This window comes from Lindgomyces ingoldianus (assembly GCF_010093535.1).
Source record: "Lindgomyces ingoldianus strain ATCC 200398 unplaced genomic scaffold BDR25scaffold_25, whole genome shotgun sequence".
NCBI lineage: Eukaryota > Fungi > Ascomycota > Dothideomycetes > Pleosporales > Lindgomycetaceae > Lindgomyces > Lindgomyces ingoldianus.
The window spans coordinates 132185-152866 of NW_022985186.1; the positions used below are offsets into that span (position 1 = coordinate 132185).

Genomic DNA, 20682 nt, shown 5'->3' on the forward strand with positions numbered 1-20682 from the left:
TTAAGTTAACAGTAGAGACAGTGCGTGACCTCTTTTCTAATCTTAGAGGGTAAGATTAGTTAGAGTATGCTTATACCCTTACCACGCATATAATACAGCTAGAGATAGGTTAGCTTAGTTGCTGTGCTCTAGCTTATACCGATATGTTTCTTTCTATCTCTTCTTATAACTAGCCTCCCTGCACCTCTCGCGTTGTCTAACCCCTATGATGTTGACAACTAGCCGCACTGCTAGCAGCTATTTAAACCACAGCAGGCTCCGCTTGCTGCCTTAATAACCAGCTACTCCGCTAGCAGTCGTCCTTTACAGACAGGCTCCGCTTGCTGCCTTAACAACTAGCTGCTCTGCTAGCAGCTATTTAATCTGTCTGCAGTCCCTGCAAGCTGCACTAACAACTAGCTGCACTGCTAGCAGCTTAACAACTAGCTGCACCGCCAGCAGCTTAATAACTAGCTGCGCTGCTAGCAGCTATCTAAACTACAGGCAGGCTCTGCAAGCTGCCTTAACAACTAGCTGCCCTCTAGCAGCTACCTGCTCAACTAGCAGCCTCTGCTAGCTGCCTTCACAATCAGCTGCTCTGCCTACAGCTATTCTAGACTAGCTATGCGTCTAGTTTTTTGCTTTATCTATAATAAAAAACCTTCTGCTAGGGTCTTAACGCCTTGATTTAGCGCGCTAGATAGTCAGCTAATGCTGCCAGACAACTATCTAGCATTCCTGCACGCAGTGCAGTGTTTAGCCTCACAATTAAATGCATATTTGCATGCTCCGCATACCTAACCTTCTAACAAAATAGACCTTAGCAGCATTAACGCTATTAGCATTAATACAATTAACGTCACTGCAGCTACATCTAGCGCTGGCACTAGGGCTAGGTTAGTCTCTCCTTCCCAGCGCGCACAATAGAGGAAGGCAAGGAGATGCGTACAATGTAGCTCAGCAGCACTAGGTACAGGACTGCCTCTAGCTCCTAGAAGTTATTAAGCGTATTGCAACTGCTACTATTAGCAAAGATTACACTGTAAGCAGTAGGTAAAAAGGGTTGATTCTAATTCTTTCTCTTTTTTAGCTTAATTTTAAGCTCCTTTTTGTACGTAAAAATTAAGCTTTAGAGGGGGGTAATGTAACAGCGCGTACTGCGTCACATGCTCTGCGGCCTCAGCTCCCTCGCTTGCGCGACAAGTAGCGCCTTAGCAGGGAGCACACATGTATATTTAAACTCGCAGAGCAGCTCCTCTGCTTCTTAGTTTAATCTAGTTAGGTTACACCACCTCTTGCTTGTAGCTTAAGCATGCCGATTGTAACAACTTTAGTAGAGTATTATAAGCCTTCTCTCTAACTTTATAAGCTAAACTGTGTAGTGTTTAGCGTAGCTAGGGTTATAGGCTTAAATCGTAGCTACTTCTTTAAAGGGCTTATAATTAGTGTTACTATAAGTGCGCTACTAGTTTATCTTAAAATGTACAAGTAAAAAGTGTTTACAGATGCTAGCTTAAGTAAGTCTTTTAAAGTAGTAATTTTTTTACTCTAGTTAGCTAGCTTTACTAAAGCTTTATTTAGTAGCTTCTAGAATATAGCTACTTGTTCTTAAGCCTCTAGTAGTTTCTATTCTACTGTATTAAACGCTTTTACTAGCGTGTTAATATAGTTACAGAAGGTCTGTGTTTTACAAACGTATTAGACTAGCTTATTAGCAAAGACAACTTTCTTGCTAGTTATAAGCATAAGTAGGGTAATAATAAAGTTATAAAGTTTAGGTATATTATTACTTTATAAAACTTTTTTAGTTTTAACTACTATTAGGTTTTTATTTTACTAAGCCTATGTATAAAGTTTTTTAATTATATAGTCCTGTTTAAACACCTCTTCTTTATAAACTTTATTGCTGCTCTTAAGTGTCCTAGGTTTAGGCGTGTGCTCTTTGCTAGTTAGTAGAGTGGTAGAGTCTATCCGCATCTTAAGCTTTGAAAGTTTCCCTATACTAGTATTAATTTAATGTTGCTGGTAGTGCAGCTGATTAATTAGTGATTGTCAGCAAATTAAGCGCTTAGGCTGATCGCTTAGTAGGTGGTCGTCGGCGAATCAAGCACTGAGGCTGATCGGTTAGTTTAACTCTGATATTATGTCGGCGTCCTCCGGCTAAAATAGGATTAATCCTAGTTTAATGTGACAAGCACTGTCTCTACTACTGTGTGGATCTGGGGAAGCGAGGTAGAGTAGGTCGGCTCTATTTCAGCTAAACTAGGATGGGGAGTGAAGGAGGCGAAGGGTTTTCGCGAGACAAAAGCTTGCGCAGCGCCAAGGCGCTAGCGCGCTCGCTTATCCCTTAGTGAGATCATGTGACTAGCAGTAGAGTTTGACAAGCAGCACTGTTACAAGCAGGGTACAACACTCTAACTTATTAAATAATAAGGTTTCTATAACTTTATAGAATATAGTTCTATAAGAATTTACGTACACCTAACATACTATCTACCTAAGTTACTCTTTTTTTTATCATCTAAAATTCCTGCATCCTGTTATTCTTACACGCGCGTTGCTTACCTACTTTAAAAGAGTAGTTTGTAAAACTATCTTCGCATGCTATTTATAGAATTTAGATTAGATTAGCTTAAGTAGTATTCTAAAGCTTATTTATCTTAACACTAAAGTAGAACTAAAAGCTATTCTAAATTCTTTACTATCTTAATAAGTAACGTCTGTAGTCTAACATACTCCTACTTTAACAGTATAAACTCTACCTCTACCTCTCTAATACCCGCTGTAGCTAATGTAACAAGGTAGGCACAGTTAACTACGCGGCCTTCTCTCGCTTATAGAGGTTTAGGCTAGACTAGAGACAACTGCTAGTGCTAGTGCTAGCTCTAGCATTATCTATATATATATTATACTATGTAAGAATACTTAGCTTAAGTATTCTCATGCGTACCTTTTAGTACAGTAGGGAAAGTTGTATAGTACTAGCTTAGCAGGCAGGGCGTCTATCTTATTACATAATACTTAAGCTACTTAAAGGTTAAGAGTGTAAGTTCTAGTAATTACTCTAGCTTAGATTATAGCAAAGGCTATAATTAAAGTAAAGTAGATATATATCCTTAGCTTTATGTCTTAGAGACTAAGTGTGAAGCTATGTGAGGCACCAGAGACATGAGGAACTGCATTGAATGTATTGCTAGAGGAGTCCTTTGCAGGAGTCTATATATATGCGAAATAAGTAGGTGAGTCGTGGCAACAGACTGTGCTGAGATGCATACGACTATGGTGCCGACGCATGATCATCGTGTAACGACACATCCGACTATCGTGCGACTATGGTGACGACGCATCCGAGTGTCACCACTGCAAACACTAAGATAATAAAGAGAGGAGGTAGTGTAACAAGGTAGGCACAGTTAACTAGGTAGCCTTCTCTTGCTTATAGAGGTTTAGGCTAGACTAGAGACAACCGCTAGTGCTAGTGCTAGCCCTAGCATTACCTATATATATTATATTATGCGAGAATCCTTAGCTTAAGTATTCTTGTGCGTAACTTTTAGTATAGTAGAGAAAGTTGTATAGTATTAGCTTAGCAGGCGGGGCGCCTACTTTATTACAGCTAATATAATACACTACTTTTTTAGTAGTTTATATAGTCTTTGTAAATTTTTCTTTAATGTTTTAAAAATAATTTAACTAGCGTTAACATAGTGTAGAGAGCTGTAGAGAGTTAAATAAGCTGTGTATAAAAAAGTATTATAAACACCTTATAATAGTAAATATAAAAATATCTTTATAAAAATATAAATTTTGCACCTTTGTTAAGAATTTAAGAAATTAATAAGATTTTTTTTTCTAAAATTCTAAGCATAACTTTTCTTTAACGTACCTAACAGGTTGGCCGGCCACACAGGTTAGCTAGCTACTTTTGCTAAGCCCCTACTACACTCTACCTATCTACATAATGCTTTAACAACAACACTAGATTAAATCTTCTAAAGAATGTTAAATACAGCTTACTTTTTAAGCTTTTAAATAAGACTTAAAACTTTTCTTATAATATACTACAGCTATCTATAATGTCTTTTACATAATACTAAGTAATTAACGCGCTAGACAGCCTTTAGAAGTAGAATACTAGCTTAAATTAAAAAATCTAACTAAGCTTAAAAAAAAAGTAGTTATTAAGTATATACTTAAGCTTATTACACATAGATTTTTTCTTAAGCTTATAGCTATAGCTAATATAGCTAATTCTTTGCGCGCAGAGTGTAATCTAGGCTAGGTTAGCTTAAACTAGCCTAGTATGTAGGTTAAGCACTGCTTTAAGTTTATAATAAAGTTTAATTATAAGTATAATTATAAAAGAGCACTTTATAAGAATCTAAAGGTTATCTAGAGCTAGTTTTACCTAGTAGCTAACATAAAAGCTAAGTACAGTATCTAGAATAAAAACATATATAACTTTAATAAGTTAAGCTTTATAATAAGCTAGATATTAACTAAATTAGTTATTATAGCTTTAAAAAGACAAAAACAGCTAAAGGTAATATAGTAAAGTAATAAGAAGTAAATAATAGTTATTTAAAGCATTAATATAATAAAGTAAGCTATTTTACTTTTTATTATTTTTAAAAGCTGCTATTACTTTTTTACTTAGTATAAAAAGAAAAATCTGCCTTAAAACTAAGTTATTGTAGTTTTTAAAAACAGCTAGATAATAAATAAGCTTAAGCTATAGTAGTTAAAGCACTTTAATAAGCATATAAAAAAAGTTATAAGCGCTTATTAGCTTTTTATTATTAATAGCTATAAAAGCTATAACTTACTTAATTTCTAGTAGTACTATAAAAAAAATAAGATTATTACTATTTATATACTTTTATACTTATTACACCTCTTACAGCTTCTTAATGTAGGTTATTTTACCTCTTTAAAAAAAGTATATAAGCACTAAGCTAAAAATTTTATACATAACTAAATTACTTACATTATAAAACTTAAGTTTCTACTATGCTTTATACGCGCTTATAATGTAGTAATTACTTTTAGTAATATCTAAAAAGGGTTTTAAAGCGCTAGTTTAGTTTTATTTAACTTAAAATAAGTTAAAATAGCTTTTAATATCTAGTTATATACTTTATTACTACTACTACTTATTAATAATAAGCTCTAGTAGTTGTAAACCCTAAGTAATACTTTTAAATTTAGGTTATAATTAATGCTTATAAAAGTAAGAATTTAGAGGCATGTAGATAGCTTACTAACATCTATAGTAAAAGCCTTTAAGAAGGTCTTAAAGAGGGCAGTAATTATTACATATAAGCTAGTGTTAGTATAAAAGAAGATTACAGAGCTTTAAGCAGTAAATAAGGCTACTATATAACATAAATTACATAAAAGAAAGCAGATTTAAGTAGAAAAAACTTTAATAGTTAAAGATAGAGCTTATTTAACTACTCTAAAGAAGTTTAGAGCGTGTAGTAATAGAAAAAAGCTAAAAACATAAGTGCGCGCTAAAGAAGGTAAGCTAAGTTAAAGGTAATACAAGCAGTGTAATTAGACTAGACATAACTTGCGTATATGTAAGAAAGTAGTAGAAGTAGACTCTAAATAATATCTTATGTTGTATTGCTCTATACAGGGCTAAAGTGGGCTGTTTTGCGCTAGAATAGGGTGGTTTTAGTGGGGGCTTGGCAAAAGTGGCCGGCCAACCTGTGTGGCCGGCCAACCCGTTAGGTACGTTAATTACTTTTGTTAAATTTTATAAGTATATAGTTTACTTATAAGTTTTTATACAGTTATTATAACCGCTCTACACTATTTATAGCTAGTTAGTTACATTATACTAGAATCTATATACATAGCTTAGCTTACTGCCTACAACTAGCGCGGCTTAGAGATGGGTTTTGCTAGGCTAATAGGCTAGCTACTTAAGGGTTCTAGCCTCTAACCCTTCTATCCCCTCACCTTAGTATTCTTGTAGAATATAGCTAACATATCTTGTTAGGCTATTTATACTATATAATAGTAAAGACTAAGCTTGTTATTAAATAATACTAAAGTTAGTAACATTTAGCTAGAGGACAGCAGCATAATATCTAGGTTATACTAAGCAATTAGCCTGTGCGCTGCATTTGCTAACTAACTCTTATTTAGCAGGTCTGCTAGTACAACTAGGCTAAGCTTTAGTTTGTTAACAATAGCTATCTGCTTTAAAGCCCTAGTTAGGCTAGGCAACTAAAAAGCAACACTAAGTAGCAATTAGATTGCTGCAACCTTATTAAAGGAGACCTTAGCTAGGAGCATTAGAGCTCTAGTTCATATTAACTATAGGGGGGGCCTATAGTACCACCACCCCACAACGACAAGAGAGCCGCGGGCTCTGTACAAAACCACCACCCTTAATCCCCTGCTACACAATTAGAAGCCCCGAGGCAGCAGGCATCCTACAGGCCTAGAGACAGCAGGCCTACCAACATCCGCTGCACCGCCTGCAGTAGACAAAGAATGCTCCGCCTGCAGCATCAACACCGCTGCTCCTCCAGCAGCATCAACAATAGCTGCACCGCCTGCAGTAGACAACGGCTGCTCCGCCAGCGGCATCAACAATAGGCTGCCTCGCCAGCAGCATCGACAATAGCTGCTCTGCCTGCAGTAGACAACAGCTGCTCCGCCAGCGGCATCAACAATAGGCTGCCCCGCCTGCAGTAGACAACGGCTGCTCTGCCTGCAGCATCAACAATAGGCTGCTCGGCCAGCAGCGAGCTAAGTTGGCAAGACTTAACGTACTAGGCTCGGGGACAAGCCTGCCTTGAGCGGGGGGTTATGTGACGGCCCTGCACTATTCGTGGCTGGTCAGTCACATTATACTAGGATCTATGTACATAGCTCAGCTCACTGCCTATGACTAGCGCGGCTTGGAGACCCGCTGAATATCCATCCTGCATTGTGACGCTTGAGAATTTTACCTACACTCGACAACAGTTCTCTGACGCCATCAATGACCGCCAGCCTACATTCTTACCAAATACGGTAGCGACATATAGTAATACGGGGATATTACTCCTCGCGTACGCCCTCGAAAGCATAACGGGAAAGCCCTATGAGGATATACTCAAGACAACCTTGGTAGATGCACTAGGCTTAACAGGGACCTCGTTCTCTGCACCCGAGGGCGAAAGGGGCGTAATTCCATTTAACACCACGCTTAGTCAATGGGCGCGCAACTTGGGAGCTACAGCACCCATGGGTGGCCTATACTCTTGCATGAGCTGAGGAGGGGACATATGGCAAACGACTCGACAAGGGAGCGAGATCCAAACAAGGTGGATTGAACGAGTGTATTGTAAGGTCTGAGGAGCTCGATAGAGCTCTGGGCTGACTATATACTGTACAAGAGAGAAGCTATGCCTAATGAGTGAATAGTGCAGTACATGGGTATGATATCGCGTGAGACACGTGCGACACACCCCCCTAGCTTTAACAAAGTAAATACTAAAGCAAAGCTGTATAAAAAGAAATAATAAACTATAGGTGTATAGTAGTGCACTTAAAAGCGCAAAATAGCTAAAGAAAAAAAGTTAGTAGGCTTAGAGTTTTAAGCTAATGTTAGTAAAGTAAGCCTTTAGGGTGTTACTTAGGCAGATAAAGCCTAGTTCTTTAATAAAGCTTAGTGTAAAGGCATAATACTAGCTAGACAGTTTAGTAGTAGTTTAAATAAGTGCAGCAGTAAGTTATTAACACCTTGTTCTGCTTTTATTAAGGTAGGAACTTAGTAAGGCTGTTAGGCAGCATGTCTGTAGTAGAGATCTAGTGTATGTAAATTCTTCTTTTCTAAAGCTTATAATTAATTAGAGCTGTGTGCTAAGTAGTTATAGCTTACTTAAAATTATTATTATTAGTTTTAAAGTCTATAGCTATGTTACCTATTTATAGACAAACCTTAATAACTAATAGTAGCTTATTATTAAAGCTATTATCTAAAGTGTTACTAAGGTTATGTTAGAAGACTAAGTTAATATTAGTTTTTTTTTTAAAGTTAACTATTAAAACAGTTTTTAAAGTTATTTTAAAAAAAGGCATATAATAAAGGGAGCTTTACTAGCGCTTTTTATATAGCTAATTACTAAGTCTCTTATTACACTCTTTAAGCTCTAGAAGCTCTTTTATAAAATTAATATAATTTTTATTATTTAAAGTATTATCTTATATAATAAGTTGCTGTGTAAAGTTTGTAGTAGCTATAACTATTAGTAAAATAGATCTAATAGATAGATCCTTTATGCATAATACTAGGGCCTAGTAACCTCTAGTTTAAGTAGTAAAGCAAATTAGTAATTAAGTGCTATTATAAAGTTATTTATATACAAAGTTATCTTTAGAGTTAAAGTGTATATCCTATTCTTATAAAAAAGATACAAGACTAGTAAACATGCTAAAAATATAAGCTATATTATTTAGGTTTATCTTAGTAGGTTGTTTAAAACTCTTTATAGTAAGTATAACTATGCCTTATGCTAGTATAGAAAAGTGTTAGCTGCTAGCTTTAAGTTAGTTTAATAAGAATAAGCTCTAAGTCTATTAAAAGTTAGCTAGATTATTATAAATATAAATGTCTACTCTAGAATCTAGAATCTATAAGTGCTAGAAAGGATTCTTTTTATTATCTAGCTTTGCAGCATGTTTCTTACTTATAAAGTTTATTATAAAGCTTATAAAAGTAGCTGCTAATTACCTAGTGCTAGTTAAAGCATTAAGTAGATTCTAGTTAGTAGAATTATTAAAAGCTAGTGTCTAAAAGATTGCATTTAGATGTAGACTAGGTTAAGACTATAAGCTTTAATTATATAATTAAGTTACATAACTAGATAATTAAGTTACATAACTAGATAATTAAGTTAGCTAATAATAGTTACTATTATTACTACCTTTTCTGCGTCTTTTTTTTTTAGTTTAGTTAGTCTTTTAGCAGTAAAGAAAAGTCTTTATTTTTAAGCTACTTTGCTTTTACTTTAAGCTAAAAATTACTACTTATTTACTTATTATATTTTTACTAGAGAAAAGTAAAGATCTAAAACTTTTTAAGTCTTAGTTAAAGATTATTAATTCTACAGTTCTTTAATTTATAGCAGCCTCTACAGAAGTTGCATATAAACTACTGTTGCTGCTGTTCTAGTGTAAATAAATGTCTTTAGTATGTAGTAAAACTACTATAAGTAACACTAGGTTGCTAAGCTAGCTATAATTATTACTAATTTTTAAAGAACTTTAGACAGCTAGTAAAAAAATTAGGTAGATCTTTATTAGTCTATTTATACTACACTAGAATTAATTAGATAGCTACTGCACATCTAGGGTTTATGTCTAAAATTACTAACATAAAGTTATAGTGTAGTTAATATTCTGTTATATTTAGCAGGTAAACTAATTTAGCATTAATATATGTGTTTCTGTACACTATAATTTATTAGTTCTATTGCATTTTTAATAACTACTTTCTTACACAGTTATATGCTATTTGTGCGCTCTGCTTAAGCTACTTATTAAAGGGCTCTAAGATTACTTTTAAGGCCTTTAGCTTTTTATAAATAGTTTTTTTATCCCTAATAATAAAGTAGTTTAATGCGTTAATAGTGCTTTTAATAAGCACATAAATGTCTAATAAGGCTTTCTATTAAGTTTAGAATAATCTTAGATTATTATAGTAGTTTTTATAAGCTATTATGTAGCATTATTAATTATTAAGGTTTAGGTTAGAGACTATAGGATTTAGACTAAGCTAGGTGCTGCCTGTATAAAACTTTGTAACCTTAGGCCTCTATAGCATAGTGTTAACTAGGAGATTTTCTAGTAAGAGATCTAGATTAATATACTTCTAGACACATTCTCTAGTTGCTTGTGTCTTAATGTAACTAAACTAGGGCTGCTAGTTACTCTTTTTAGTAAGCTATATAAAGGCATTAATAGTTAGAGTTATTTTTCTGTGTGTTAATAAAGTAGAATAAAATAGTTATTATTTAGTTAATTAGGCTTAGTGTAAGGCCGAGATGGCGCTTACGTGCGACAGGTATATATACTATTCTGCACCCGAAAATCAACGTTGGTTGATTATTCGTACCTTTTAGTTGTATTGGCGTAGTGGTACAGAGCTCCGTCCTTACACTTAGCTAGTAAGTAATCTGTAATTAGTATGTTTTAAAATAGACAGAGGGTTATTATCCTGTTAATTAGGCTTAGGTAGTAAGCAATCTGTAATTAATATGTGTAGAATAGACAAAAAGTTATTGTCTAGTTAATTAGGCTTAGTTAGTAAGCAATCTGTAATTAATATGTTTTAGAATAGACAGAAGGTTATTGTTTAGTTAATTAGGCTTAAGTAGTAAGTAATCTATAATTAATATGTGTTAAAGTTCGCAGGGCCCTAAAGCTAGATGCAAAAGCTAACTGTGCAGTGGTGACTAGAGGACTAGTTAGGAGCGCGACTCTAGGCTTATAACTCTTACATAAGCTAAGGAGGGGACATAACGTGTTTTATCACTCATCCGCTAAAATCAGTCATCCGCCAGCCCCACCAAAATCAACGCGTCTCTATCAACCAACATGCCTCTACCACCACCACAACAGCTCTAATTAGGTTGAAAAGAGGGCAGACTAGCATTAGCTGCCTCTGTTCTTTAAACTTACAAAAATCTATCTGTTTATTATGTCTTAGCGCTATACAACACACCTTAATTAACGCTTTGCAGTTGCCTTGTAGGCGCCCTTCTACAAGCTACAGCTAACGCAAGAAAACAAAAGCTATTACCTGTTAAAAAGTAGTCCCTTGTACGCTAGATCTTAGACCTTAACTCACGCAGTTTTCTACCACATATTATTAATGTGCAACAAATAGCAGACACTCTGCTTGCTGCTCGCAGCTAGCAGCCTCCACCCCCGCGTGTAGGCAAATGCTAGGTGGCGCGCTTTATTAACAGCCAGCTAGAGCTTAAGACAAAGTAGGACAGGAAGCTGCACTTCTAGCGCGCTCTTTGTTAGGATCTAGTTAAGTTTAGAGCCTAGTTTAAGCTTATAAAGGACACGCATTAGAGGTATAGGATACTAGACAAGAATACTTATAACTTTAATAAGATAGAATTTATAATAGGAATTACTAGCAGCATGTCTAAGGTTATTACAAGCTTTAATAGAGTTAGTTAAGCAACTACTATCTAGCTAGGTAATTATAACTAGGTTATAATAATTAAGTGTATTAACGCGTCTAGCTAGGTGCTCCCCCCGCTTATTATCCTACTAGGCAAGCTGCACTAGGCTAGCTGGTATCGCGATATCCCTGGCAACTAGACGCTCGCGGTAAGCAACAACAGCTAGACTACTAACTAGCTTAGTCTGTCCTAGCTTAAGCACTTTAACAATTAGACTGCGTTGCGTACAACTAGGGCCTACCGCCTGCTTATAGTAGACAGCCACAGCAGCCATGCGACGCCTAAGTTTAACTAATACTGTACAGAGAATAAGATTATTAGTCTTTGCATGCTAGCTTATAGCTCCTACCTTCTACAGCCTCTAGATGTTAGCTGCTTCTCCCTGCTTAAGACAGTGTATAGACACAAGGTTTCTAAGCTAGCGCGTAATTATATCTACTATGTTAATAAGTAAGACTTTCTAAGCATCTATACACATATTAGACCTATACTGTTTACAGAGCAGATAATTAAGAGCAGCTTTTAAGCTGCAGGTTTAGTCCTATACTATCCTAATTACATCTTATTGTTGCTTACTATTGTCTGTACGCTGTCTTTACTAGCGCAAGAAGCTTACAGTAAGACGCGCTAGACTGTAGAGACGCCTTATACAGTTACTTAGCTACAGCAGTAGGCTTAACTTATCTATAACTGCCTTAGTTATTAATTATAGAGCTTTACTAGCTAGGCAATAGCTTAGCTTATTAAAAGATGTTAGATAGTAATGCACTTAGTAACAATCCTTATAGAGAAGAACACTAAGCTGTGTTAGGCTAACTATTGTTAAGAGCAGAAAAGGCAACAGCAACAGCAGTATATTGCTACAGAAGGGACTCTTACAGGCTAGGAAGGTTAGAGGCTGGCTGCAGAGGCTAATAGGGTGGTCGAGGTAGATGCGCAGGCTCAGGCATCTTAGAGCTATCGCCGAGCACCACCAACCTGCTCAAAATGCCACGTGCAAGGCCATAACAGGACTTAATGTAGAAGCAATTAGGAATCTTTTGTATATATATCTATATAGGTTTAATTTAGTTGCTGTTCAGTTATCTGTCAGAAAGGTGCTCTGGTTTTGGTGGGGCTGGCGGATGACTGATTTTGGCGGATGAGTGATAAAACACGTTATAGCAAACAACTTAATAAGGGAGTAAGATCTAAACAAGGTGGATTAAACAAGTGTATTGTAAGGTCTAAGGAGCTTAATAGAGCTCTGGGCTGACTATATACTGTACAAGAGAGAAGCTATGCCTAATGAGTGAATAGTGCAGTACATGGGTATGATATCGCGTGAGACACGTGCGACATATACGCGTCTACCAGCGACCTTACGAAGATCGGGCACTCCATCTTGAGTTCCACACTCCTACTCGAGAACACTACACGCGCATGGTTAAAGCCAACATTGCATACCTCTAGTCTCTACGGCAACGTCGGTCGCCCGTGGGAAATCTACCGCGCCGCGGATATTGGTCCAAGCAAGCGCCTCGTTGATCTGTATACCAAGCAAGGCGACATTGGACTCTACCAAGCGAACTTGGCAGTGGTGCCTGACTACAATATCGGCTTCGCCCTCGCAATAGGAGGCACAGGCGCACCTCTCTGGCTCGACGACCTCGTCGTATACAAGCTCTTCCCCGCGCTCGAAGCCGCGGCCCGCGAACAAGCAGACGTCGTGTACGCAGGAACATACACAGCAAAGAATGTCCTGAACTTCAGCTTAAACCTCAACACTGACCCCCCAAACTCCCCGGTCTCGGCATCTCTAAGTGGATCAGCAACGGCACGGACATGCTGATCGTGTTTGCCAAACTCTTTGCGGGCGACTCCTACACTGCCACCTCCGAGCCTCTGACGCCCTCTGCCCTGCGCGTCTATCCGACCAACTTGGAAAGGGAGACAGAAGATGGCAGGGAGGTGGCGTGGCGCATGAGTTTGGATCAGCAGGCTGGCGCCGTGTTTACGGGGCCGTTTTCGGCAGGTAACTCGTGGGGTAGTGTGGATCTGCTTGTGTTGGGGAAGTTTCCAATTGATAAGTTCCTGTTTACGATGAATGGGGAGAAGGGTAGGGTTAAGAAGGCGGTTAGTTTGAGTCTAAGGGCTTTCAATGTTGTGTTGGAGAAGGATGGATATTTGTACTAACTACACACTTAATTTCAATAGGTATATTTCATCGATTCTACTAATCATACTTCCTGATTAATACAGCATCAGTGCAGAAGTGTCTTGGGGGGTCTGGGTCACTTTGAATATGGTTGGGAGCCTGCGGAGAAGTTGCCATAGATCATCTGTGCCGCTATGCCCTTAGTTGTTAATGTTGTACAGTTCTAGGACAAAAGTCTGTGTACATGAACCGTGCGCGAACACCAAAACATCGCGTCGCGCATCCAACCCCTCCCCAAACCACTACCCCACAACTATGCCACGCTGTTCTTTTGGCCAGGAAATAAGCAGAAATTGCGGACAAGGGGGTAAATTAACCCCCTTAGCAAGGGCTAGTATTATTTTAAAGTATAAGGCAAGATGTACTTATTAAAAAATAATAAAGGAGTATAGCGTGTTGCGTAGATGTGTGCACAACACAATTTACAGATAGAAAACTTACTACACTACTTATTTACTACTAAGATCTGGCCAGCCACATGCAATTAATATTTATAAGAGTTGCCTCCTTTTTTGCTAGGTTTAAAAGACCCTAAAAATCTAGTATAATTGCCTTATAAAGAAAGCTTACCTTATAGACTGTGCACACTTACTATCTAAGCGTACTATGTACTAAGCTTTTAAGAAACAAGGGTTAACAAACTACTGTTATAACAAGAGACTAAAACTGCTAGAGAAGCACACCTAAATTAGGCGTTAATTTACTAAGACATACTGCCACTTTAACTAAAAAAGAAGGACTGTTAAGTTTTTTAATAAGTGCTTAGTTAAGGTTAACTTAAGAGGTAATAAAAAGTAGTGTTTTTAATACCCTAAAAAGCGCTAGCAACAAGAGATAATTTAAGAAAAAGAGAAATTAAAACAACCCTCTTAGATAGTATAGGGGGCTATTTAGGTAACTAGTAACAGAAGGGTAGAGCAGAGTAAATTAGTAATTATGCTAAGGGACCCCTAGAGCAAGCGCGGGGGGTATTCTGCAAATTTATACATAGAAACGCTTAAGAAAGGTCTTCTACTAAACTACCTACTAAGGCAGATCTTTATGCAAGATAATGCGCTAATTTATAACACCTAAGTAACTTAGATCTTTTTTAAAGAGCATAGAATTTAGACCTTAGAGTAGCCTCTGTATTTACTAGACCTTAATTCTATTAAGCACCTCTAGTAGGCTCTTAAAAAGATTGTACACAAGCTTTATCCTAAGTTTAACAAATTAGGCAATTTAGAAGAGGATTAGGACTGTTTTTATGCTACTTTAAAGAAGGGGTAGCAGCTAATACCTAATTCACTAATTTGTACACTTATCTAGTTAATGCTGAGGAGGGTTAAGGCTGTACAACTTGCGCATAGCTAGCAGACTTAGTATTAAATATATTTTAATTATTTACATTAAAAAAAGTATGTAATTATATATAAAATTAAATGCGCGTGGTTCTTTTTCGCGTCGCGATTTAGTGGGGAAAAAGTGATGTACACAGACTTTTGTCATGCGACTGTATCTAAGAGTCGCATGTAGCAGACAGTCGAACATTTTAAGCTTTGGCACGGTAGAAATTGTCGCACCTGCAGTCGTACCCCTGTTCTGCACTATACACTCATTAGGACTAGTTGCTTTGTCGTACACTATATAGTCGGTTCGGAGCTCTCTCTCGCTCCTCAGACCTTCCTACGCCGTACACTACAACTATTCAATTCTCTCAGTTTGGCTCCCACTTATGTGAGACTCTCGCCTCAAATACCTGTTTGCCTTTGCGAGAGCCGCCACCCACGCCTCCAGTCAAGAAACTTTTCTAGAGAACTCTATAAAGGCAGACCTCCACCAGGGGAAGGGGGGCGCTTAAAGACGAGAATAAATTCTAGAGACTTCATCTGCCCCTACTCTATAAGGGCTCTCTTTCCGACTACTCAATACGGTGCTAGCTCCTTTGTGAGGAGAAGTTCCCCACCTTGGCCAAGCTCCCCTTTGGTATATACTCAATCCCCGTCTCCTCCGTCGACTTTAAAGGGGGTGTTTAGTGGGCTCAGGGGTTTCCTCGACGCGTGGAGACTACACATGGAGCCTTAGCTAATTTCCGCCTTACAGTCACTAAAGAGCTAGAAGAGGGTAGGCATGAAACGATTAGCCGCTCCTACAACTGCTACTACTACTCCGGGAGTCTCTCTCAACGGCTTGAACAAAATAACCGCTGAATTAGAGCAGTTTAAGTACACATAAGGCAGTCAGTCAGCCAATCAATTAGTGCAAAAGCCGCCTATTCTGCCAATTAGCCAATCAATCTCAATTAACATTGGAAAGTTGGTAATCAATCCAATTAGTCTGATTGGCTGGAAAAGTAAGTCAGTCAGGTCCGGTAGCCTCCGGGACTAACTGATTGACTGTTGAGAACTCTGAATCACCAATTCTATAATAGCGACATACCCTTATCGTAGTAATAACTTATCCGTAGTGCCGTTTAGACATCTTGACCATCCCTTGGTTCGAAAATACAAAGCACTTGTCCCGGTTGAGCTGTAACCTGATCCTTCATGTCACGCCACATGATATCTGGGTTATACCCTGGCGCGAAACGAACGTTATAATGCTTGAGTAGCGTCGCAGCTACAAGCCGCAATTCTGCGTATGCGAGGACTTTGCCTACACATTGGCGGTTGCCTAGGGTATTCGTCAGTGGCGCGATCAAAGATGCAATAGCACATTGGGAAAGAATATGCAATACCGAAAGAGAATGGCCCAAATGCGTTTTTGTCTTTCACTAATTCGGGCCGCGAATACCACCTCTCGGGAATGAATTCATTGGGTAACTCGAATGCAGATTCCACTAGAGGATATAAGTTTCCGTGTTTTCCTAAAATTGCGCATTGTGGAGACCTACTCCGCATAATGACATATTTTGGTGCTGTGACCTTGGTGAACGGAGGAATGAATGTACCATCTACCCAGAGGCCTTGTGGTCCTGTGATTCTCCCGCCACCTGTCATCGCTGGTGGCACGAGCCTCAGAACCTCCTTCACGACTCCGTTGAGATGGGGAAGGGTAGCGAGGGCATTGGCGTCGCTAATGTCGACGTCCTTGATTTCGGAACGGATCTTTTCGGCGTGCTCAGGGTGTTTACATAGGCACCACCAGATAGCGATGAGAGAGGCGCGGGTTGTGTCACTATTACGAGTCATTACGTTAGTGTCCGATCCCCTGGGCGATGCCGTGAAGCCCGGTGAGGAATGGAGCGTACTAACCTTCCTGCTACGACGGCAGAGACAGCAGTACCGCTGAGCAGATGGCGTCGATCCTTTGGACTCCTTACCTCGCTAAGTTTGTGATTTTCCTCAATAAACCATTGAGCCATATCCGATTTCTCTTTATTCATGCCTCTCTGCTGGCCGTAAGTACGATCTAGGCTTGGGAGCCAAAGGCACACTCACCTCCACCCTCTCGTCCATCCTCTCCTCGCAGAACTTAACCATCTGCATCCAATCCTTCACTCTTCCATAAAACGGTATGAATGAGAACGCTATTCTCGCAATCCAAATCGCATCGGCGATAGGCCCCAGCATTGCCAGTGCTCTATCTCTATGGAGGATTGCTGGATGCATGACGCGCGAATTCATGAGATTGAAGTCCTCGCCGAATACTACCTCACCCATGGCGTCGAACGAGAACCATGACATTACCTCGTCGACGTCGACCGGGGCGCCGTTGTAACTCGCGATACAGCGTGAAAGCGCCATGGCTTGGTCGGCGAGGCGAGGTCGAAGGGAGTCCATTGCTTGAAGATATTTTCAGTTAAACTCTGGAGGAAGAATGGAGGTGAGAGATAAGGTACCTTTGGAGGACAAGGATTGTGTCCATACTTTTCGCCTATGCTTGTGGTCCAGCTCATCCCGCGTGAAGATGGCGGAATTGCGAGGCTGGAGGACATCGTACCAGATGTCCTTTGTGTTCTGATTCATCCAGCCGTCGAGGAGTTGAATCGCGCTTGGATGGAAAATGCTAATTTCGTTCGGGCCTTATCATATATGATAAGTGTCCTTGATTTATTCACACTGCAGTTGCAGGACAACAGACCTGTGCGCACAAATGTTCCGTAGCGCTCATACAGCTTCTGCATGAACATATAATTCGTACTGTCTCGGATATGCCATATATGCCAGAATTTTGTTACGGCTGCTAGTCTTGGCCCTGGGAAGTGCGACGTCTTGTGGAAAAAGATTCGGTATATAGTCATGCTCGTGAATAATGCTGTGAGATACGAAGTTGTCACGCTCGCGACAAAATTGAGAGCATCGCCCAAGCTTCCAAGGAGGTTTTCTAGCAGATACAGGGCGGAAAATTCGGCAATCAGGTGTGTTAGTAGTATATTCGGCGTACTCATATGCCACTCGCCATGCTTGAAAAAGCTATTGTGAGCAATGACGCCAGCGATGGCTCCGAGGGCGATGGAGATAGCAAGATACATTATGGATGTAGATGGCGTACAGCGATCCAGAAGTTGGTAGAATGGGGAGAAGGGAAGTCAGAGGTATTCACTACTGAGTGTAGAACAGCCCAGGTAGAGTGGGGTAGAGGCGGCCGCGGCGCGATGGTGGTCGAAGTGTACTACTGGTGTTCTATTCACTCTACCAATTAAACCAGCATGGCCTGCAAAGCCCACGCATCGATGAATGTCGACGAAATGAATTGAAGAGTATGATCCCCTATCAATGCATCGATGATGAATGCTGCTATCGACCTTCGTCGCAACTGCAGCACGCTGGGCAGACCCCGACCGTTTTCTCTCGGCGCGCCGTGACCCAGATGCGGAATCAATTTTGTCCAATAACTCCTGCTATGTGGAACAAGCATTGGCCACGAGTGGGGCGGAACGAACATCGCCATTTTGCCAACTTTCTCAGGTGTAACATCGATCGAATTTAGAAACTGGGGACTCGCCCTCTGTGGTTTCGGAAATGTCCATAGTATCGGGCTTTGCCTTTGTACTACAATCCAGGGTTGGTTGTTGATACTGGTCGCACCTGCCTAAAATCGAGTTGTGCGCTCAATGGTCTTCCGAGGCAACAGCTGCTGCAGCATATTAATTTGCGAAAGCAACATCAACGTATTGACGCATTCAATATCAAGACATACTATCGGAATAACGTCTCCTGAGAGTTTATCCCCCCAAGAAGAGCTTTCTGCTGTACCTGACCTTTATTGAACTAGAAAGAGCCGTGTTTTTCCACATGTTCTCCAAACCAGTTGTTGTCTTTCAGCCGACTGCATTCCATGGCGTCAATCCTTGCTTTCCTCATCGCCTTCGCATTCCTTCTTCCATATTCTTCATTGACACGTGCGGCCCCTGTCGCCCAGTGTCGCTCCATTCCTGGAGACACTGCGTGGCCTTCTTCAGCTGATTGGGCTACCCTCAATAATACGGTTGATGGCAGATTGATTGCCACCATTCCCCTCGCAGCTCCTTGCCATAAGGCATTATTCAACCTCCCGAATTTGGCATTTGACCTCGCCAGATGTGAAGCTCTGAGAACTGTGTGGTACTACCCTGAAACGCATCTGCAGTCAGCATCTTCGCCGATGGCTTATCCTTTTTCAAATAACAGCTGCAATCCCTGGCTAGGGCCGGACACCCCTTGCACCCTAGGCTTCCACCCCGTGTTCTCCATAAACGCCACCAAGTCTGCTCACTATCGGGCTGCCATCCTATTCGCTACCAAGCACAACATCAGACTTGTCATCCGCAACACTGGGCATGACTACCTTGGCAAGTCGACCGGAGCTCATGCACTGGAGATCTGGACCCATTCGGTGAAGGGGATTAAGCTATTCACCCAGTACACCGGTCCCACATTTTCGGGTCCTGCTATCAAAATCGGTGCTGGAGTCCTCGCGGGCGACGCATACACATTTGCAAGCGAACATGGCCTCGTTATCGTAGGAGGCAACTGCCCCACTGTCGCACTCGCCGGTGGATATACGCAAGGCGCAGGCCACGGACCTTTCGCATCGAGATTTGGCTTAGCGGCTGATCAAGTGTTGGAATGGGAGGTTGTGACCGCCACTGGAGAGTTACTTACCGCAAACGCGCAAAATAATTCGGATCTCTATTGGGCATTGCGGGGAGGAGGAGGCGGCACATTTGGTGTGGTGGTAGCTATGACCGTTAAAGCCTTTCCTGACACTTTCACCTCGACCGCAACCATGACGGTGCTGAAAAATGAGACCAATGCAGACGCTCTGTACGAAGGAATAGGCACTTTTCTTCAAAACCTTCTCTCTCTCGTTAACTCTGGCGCTACTGCAGTATGGGTAGCCGCACCTTTTGGATTTATGCTCACACCTGCCATGGCACCGGGCATACACCAGAGCGAATTGGACGAAATCCTGAAACCTACACTCGACAAGTTCCACCAACTCGGTCTTGAGACTTCATACTCCTCTAGAGAGCACACTACGTTTCTGACAGCTTACAACTCTCTGACCGAATCCTGGAACGTCTCAAATTACAACGTTGGCGGCCGATTGATCCCTAGAGAGCTTGTAGCAAACAACACAGCCGCCATAACCAGAGTTATCAGGAACATCAGCGAGCGTACGCTCATGTCTGGCGTCAGTTATAATGTCTCACATAGCGTTGCGTCTCCCGATGATGTTGCCGTGAATCCATACTTTCGGAAGACTCTATTCAGTCTGACCGTGGGAACCCCTATCAACTACACTGACTGGTCAGCAACAACGGCGGCACAAAATGAGATCACCCATGATTTCCTTCCACAGGTGGAGAAGCTTACACCGAATGGTGGAGCGTACTTGAACGAAGGGGATTTCCAGGCACCCGATTTTAGGACTCTCTTCTATGGCGCGCACTATGATAAGCTTCTCAAAATCAAGGACAAGTATGATCCACAAGGGATTTTCTATGCGAAGACGGCGGTGGGGAGTGACCGCTGGGAGCAAGACGCAAATGGAAGGCTCTGTAGGACGAAGGGGTAGGCAAGCATCAGCGTTTGCGCGTGTAACAATAAGCATATAGTTCTGTAATCCAGTTGTGCCTTGTCCGAAAGCCGCAGGGTGAATGGAGGAACCATGGTGTACGAACAGGCCGTCGATCGAGTGCCTTCGCGGGACGAACGGGCCGTCGATCAAGTGCCTTCGTGGGGAGCTCGGTAGTGTTCGCTTCCGCCTTACTTCGCAGGAGAGTACGAGTTGCAAAACTCTGGAGAGATTTGACTTGAGCTGCATTCGCGAGCAAAGTCAACAAGACAATGACCAATGAGACTGTACACTTGGACCAGACGAGCGGTACAACCCGCATAC

At 40.4% G+C, this 20682-nt stretch overlaps 6 protein-coding genes across 6 annotated transcripts; 4 read left to right on the forward strand and 2 right to left on the reverse strand.

The window, feature by feature from the left end:
- Positions 1 to 6882: 6882 nt before the first annotated feature.
- BDR25DRAFT_373363 (beta-lactamase/transpeptidase-like protein) lies at positions 6883 to 7309 on the forward strand (the record flags this gene model as incomplete). Its single annotated transcript, XM_033697276.1, has 1 exon — positions 6883 to 7309. The coding sequence occupies one exon, from the start codon at positions 6883 to 6885 to the stop codon at positions 7252 to 7254; it is 372 nt and encodes a 123-aa protein (XP_033545151.1). The 3' UTR covers positions 7255 to 7309.
- Positions 7310 to 12321: 5012 nt separating this feature from the next.
- On the forward strand, positions 12322 to 13496 carry BDR25DRAFT_357608 (uncharacterized protein; the record flags this gene model as incomplete). The annotated part of the gene is made up of 5 exons (XM_033695829.1): positions 12322 to 12379; positions 12473 to 12503; positions 12537 to 12918; positions 12984 to 13348; positions 13433 to 13496. 5 exons carry the CDS (start codon positions 12322 to 12324, stop codon positions 13494 to 13496), a joined length of 900 nt encoding a protein of 299 aa, XP_033545152.1.
- A 1367-nt stretch (positions 13497 to 14863) lies between these two features.
- BDR25DRAFT_357609 (uncharacterized protein) lies at positions 14864 to 15566 on the forward strand (the record flags this gene model as incomplete). The annotated part of the gene is made up of 5 exons (XM_033695830.1): positions 14864 to 14955; positions 15008 to 15152; positions 15220 to 15303; positions 15333 to 15368; positions 15423 to 15566. The coding sequence occupies 5 exons, from the start codon at positions 14864 to 14866 to the stop codon at positions 15564 to 15566; spliced, it is 501 nt and encodes a 166-aa protein (XP_033545153.1).
- Positions 15567 to 15703: 137 nt separating this feature from the next.
- BDR25DRAFT_373371 (cytochrome P450 monooxygenase-like protein) lies at positions 15704 to 17830 on the reverse strand (the record flags this gene model as incomplete). The annotated part of the gene is made up of 7 exons (XM_033697277.1): positions 15704 to 16029; positions 16094 to 16195; positions 16250 to 16533; positions 16611 to 16747; positions 16803 to 17140; positions 17198 to 17380; positions 17440 to 17830. The coding sequence occupies 7 exons, from the start codon at positions 17828 to 17830 to the stop codon at positions 15830 to 15832; spliced, it is 1635 nt and encodes a 544-aa protein (XP_033545154.1). The 3' UTR covers positions 15704 to 15829.
- Positions 17831 to 17887: 57 nt separating this feature from the next.
- On the reverse strand, positions 17888 to 18595 carry BDR25DRAFT_357611 (uncharacterized protein; the record flags this gene model as incomplete). Its single annotated transcript, XM_033695831.1, has 7 exons — positions 17888 to 18012; positions 18044 to 18068; positions 18104 to 18199; positions 18238 to 18261; positions 18293 to 18408; positions 18470 to 18497; positions 18560 to 18595. 7 exons carry the CDS (start codon positions 18593 to 18595, stop codon positions 17888 to 17890), a joined length of 450 nt encoding a protein of 149 aa, XP_033545155.1.
- Positions 18596 to 18636: 41 nt separating this feature from the next.
- BDR25DRAFT_231822 (FAD-binding domain-containing protein) lies at positions 18637 to 20358 on the forward strand (the record flags this gene model as incomplete). The annotated part of the gene is made up of 1 exon (XM_033685395.1): positions 18637 to 20358. One exon carries the CDS (start codon positions 18637 to 18639, stop codon positions 20356 to 20358), a length of 1722 nt encoding a protein of 573 aa, XP_033545156.1.
- Positions 20359 to 20682: the final 324 nt, after the last annotated feature.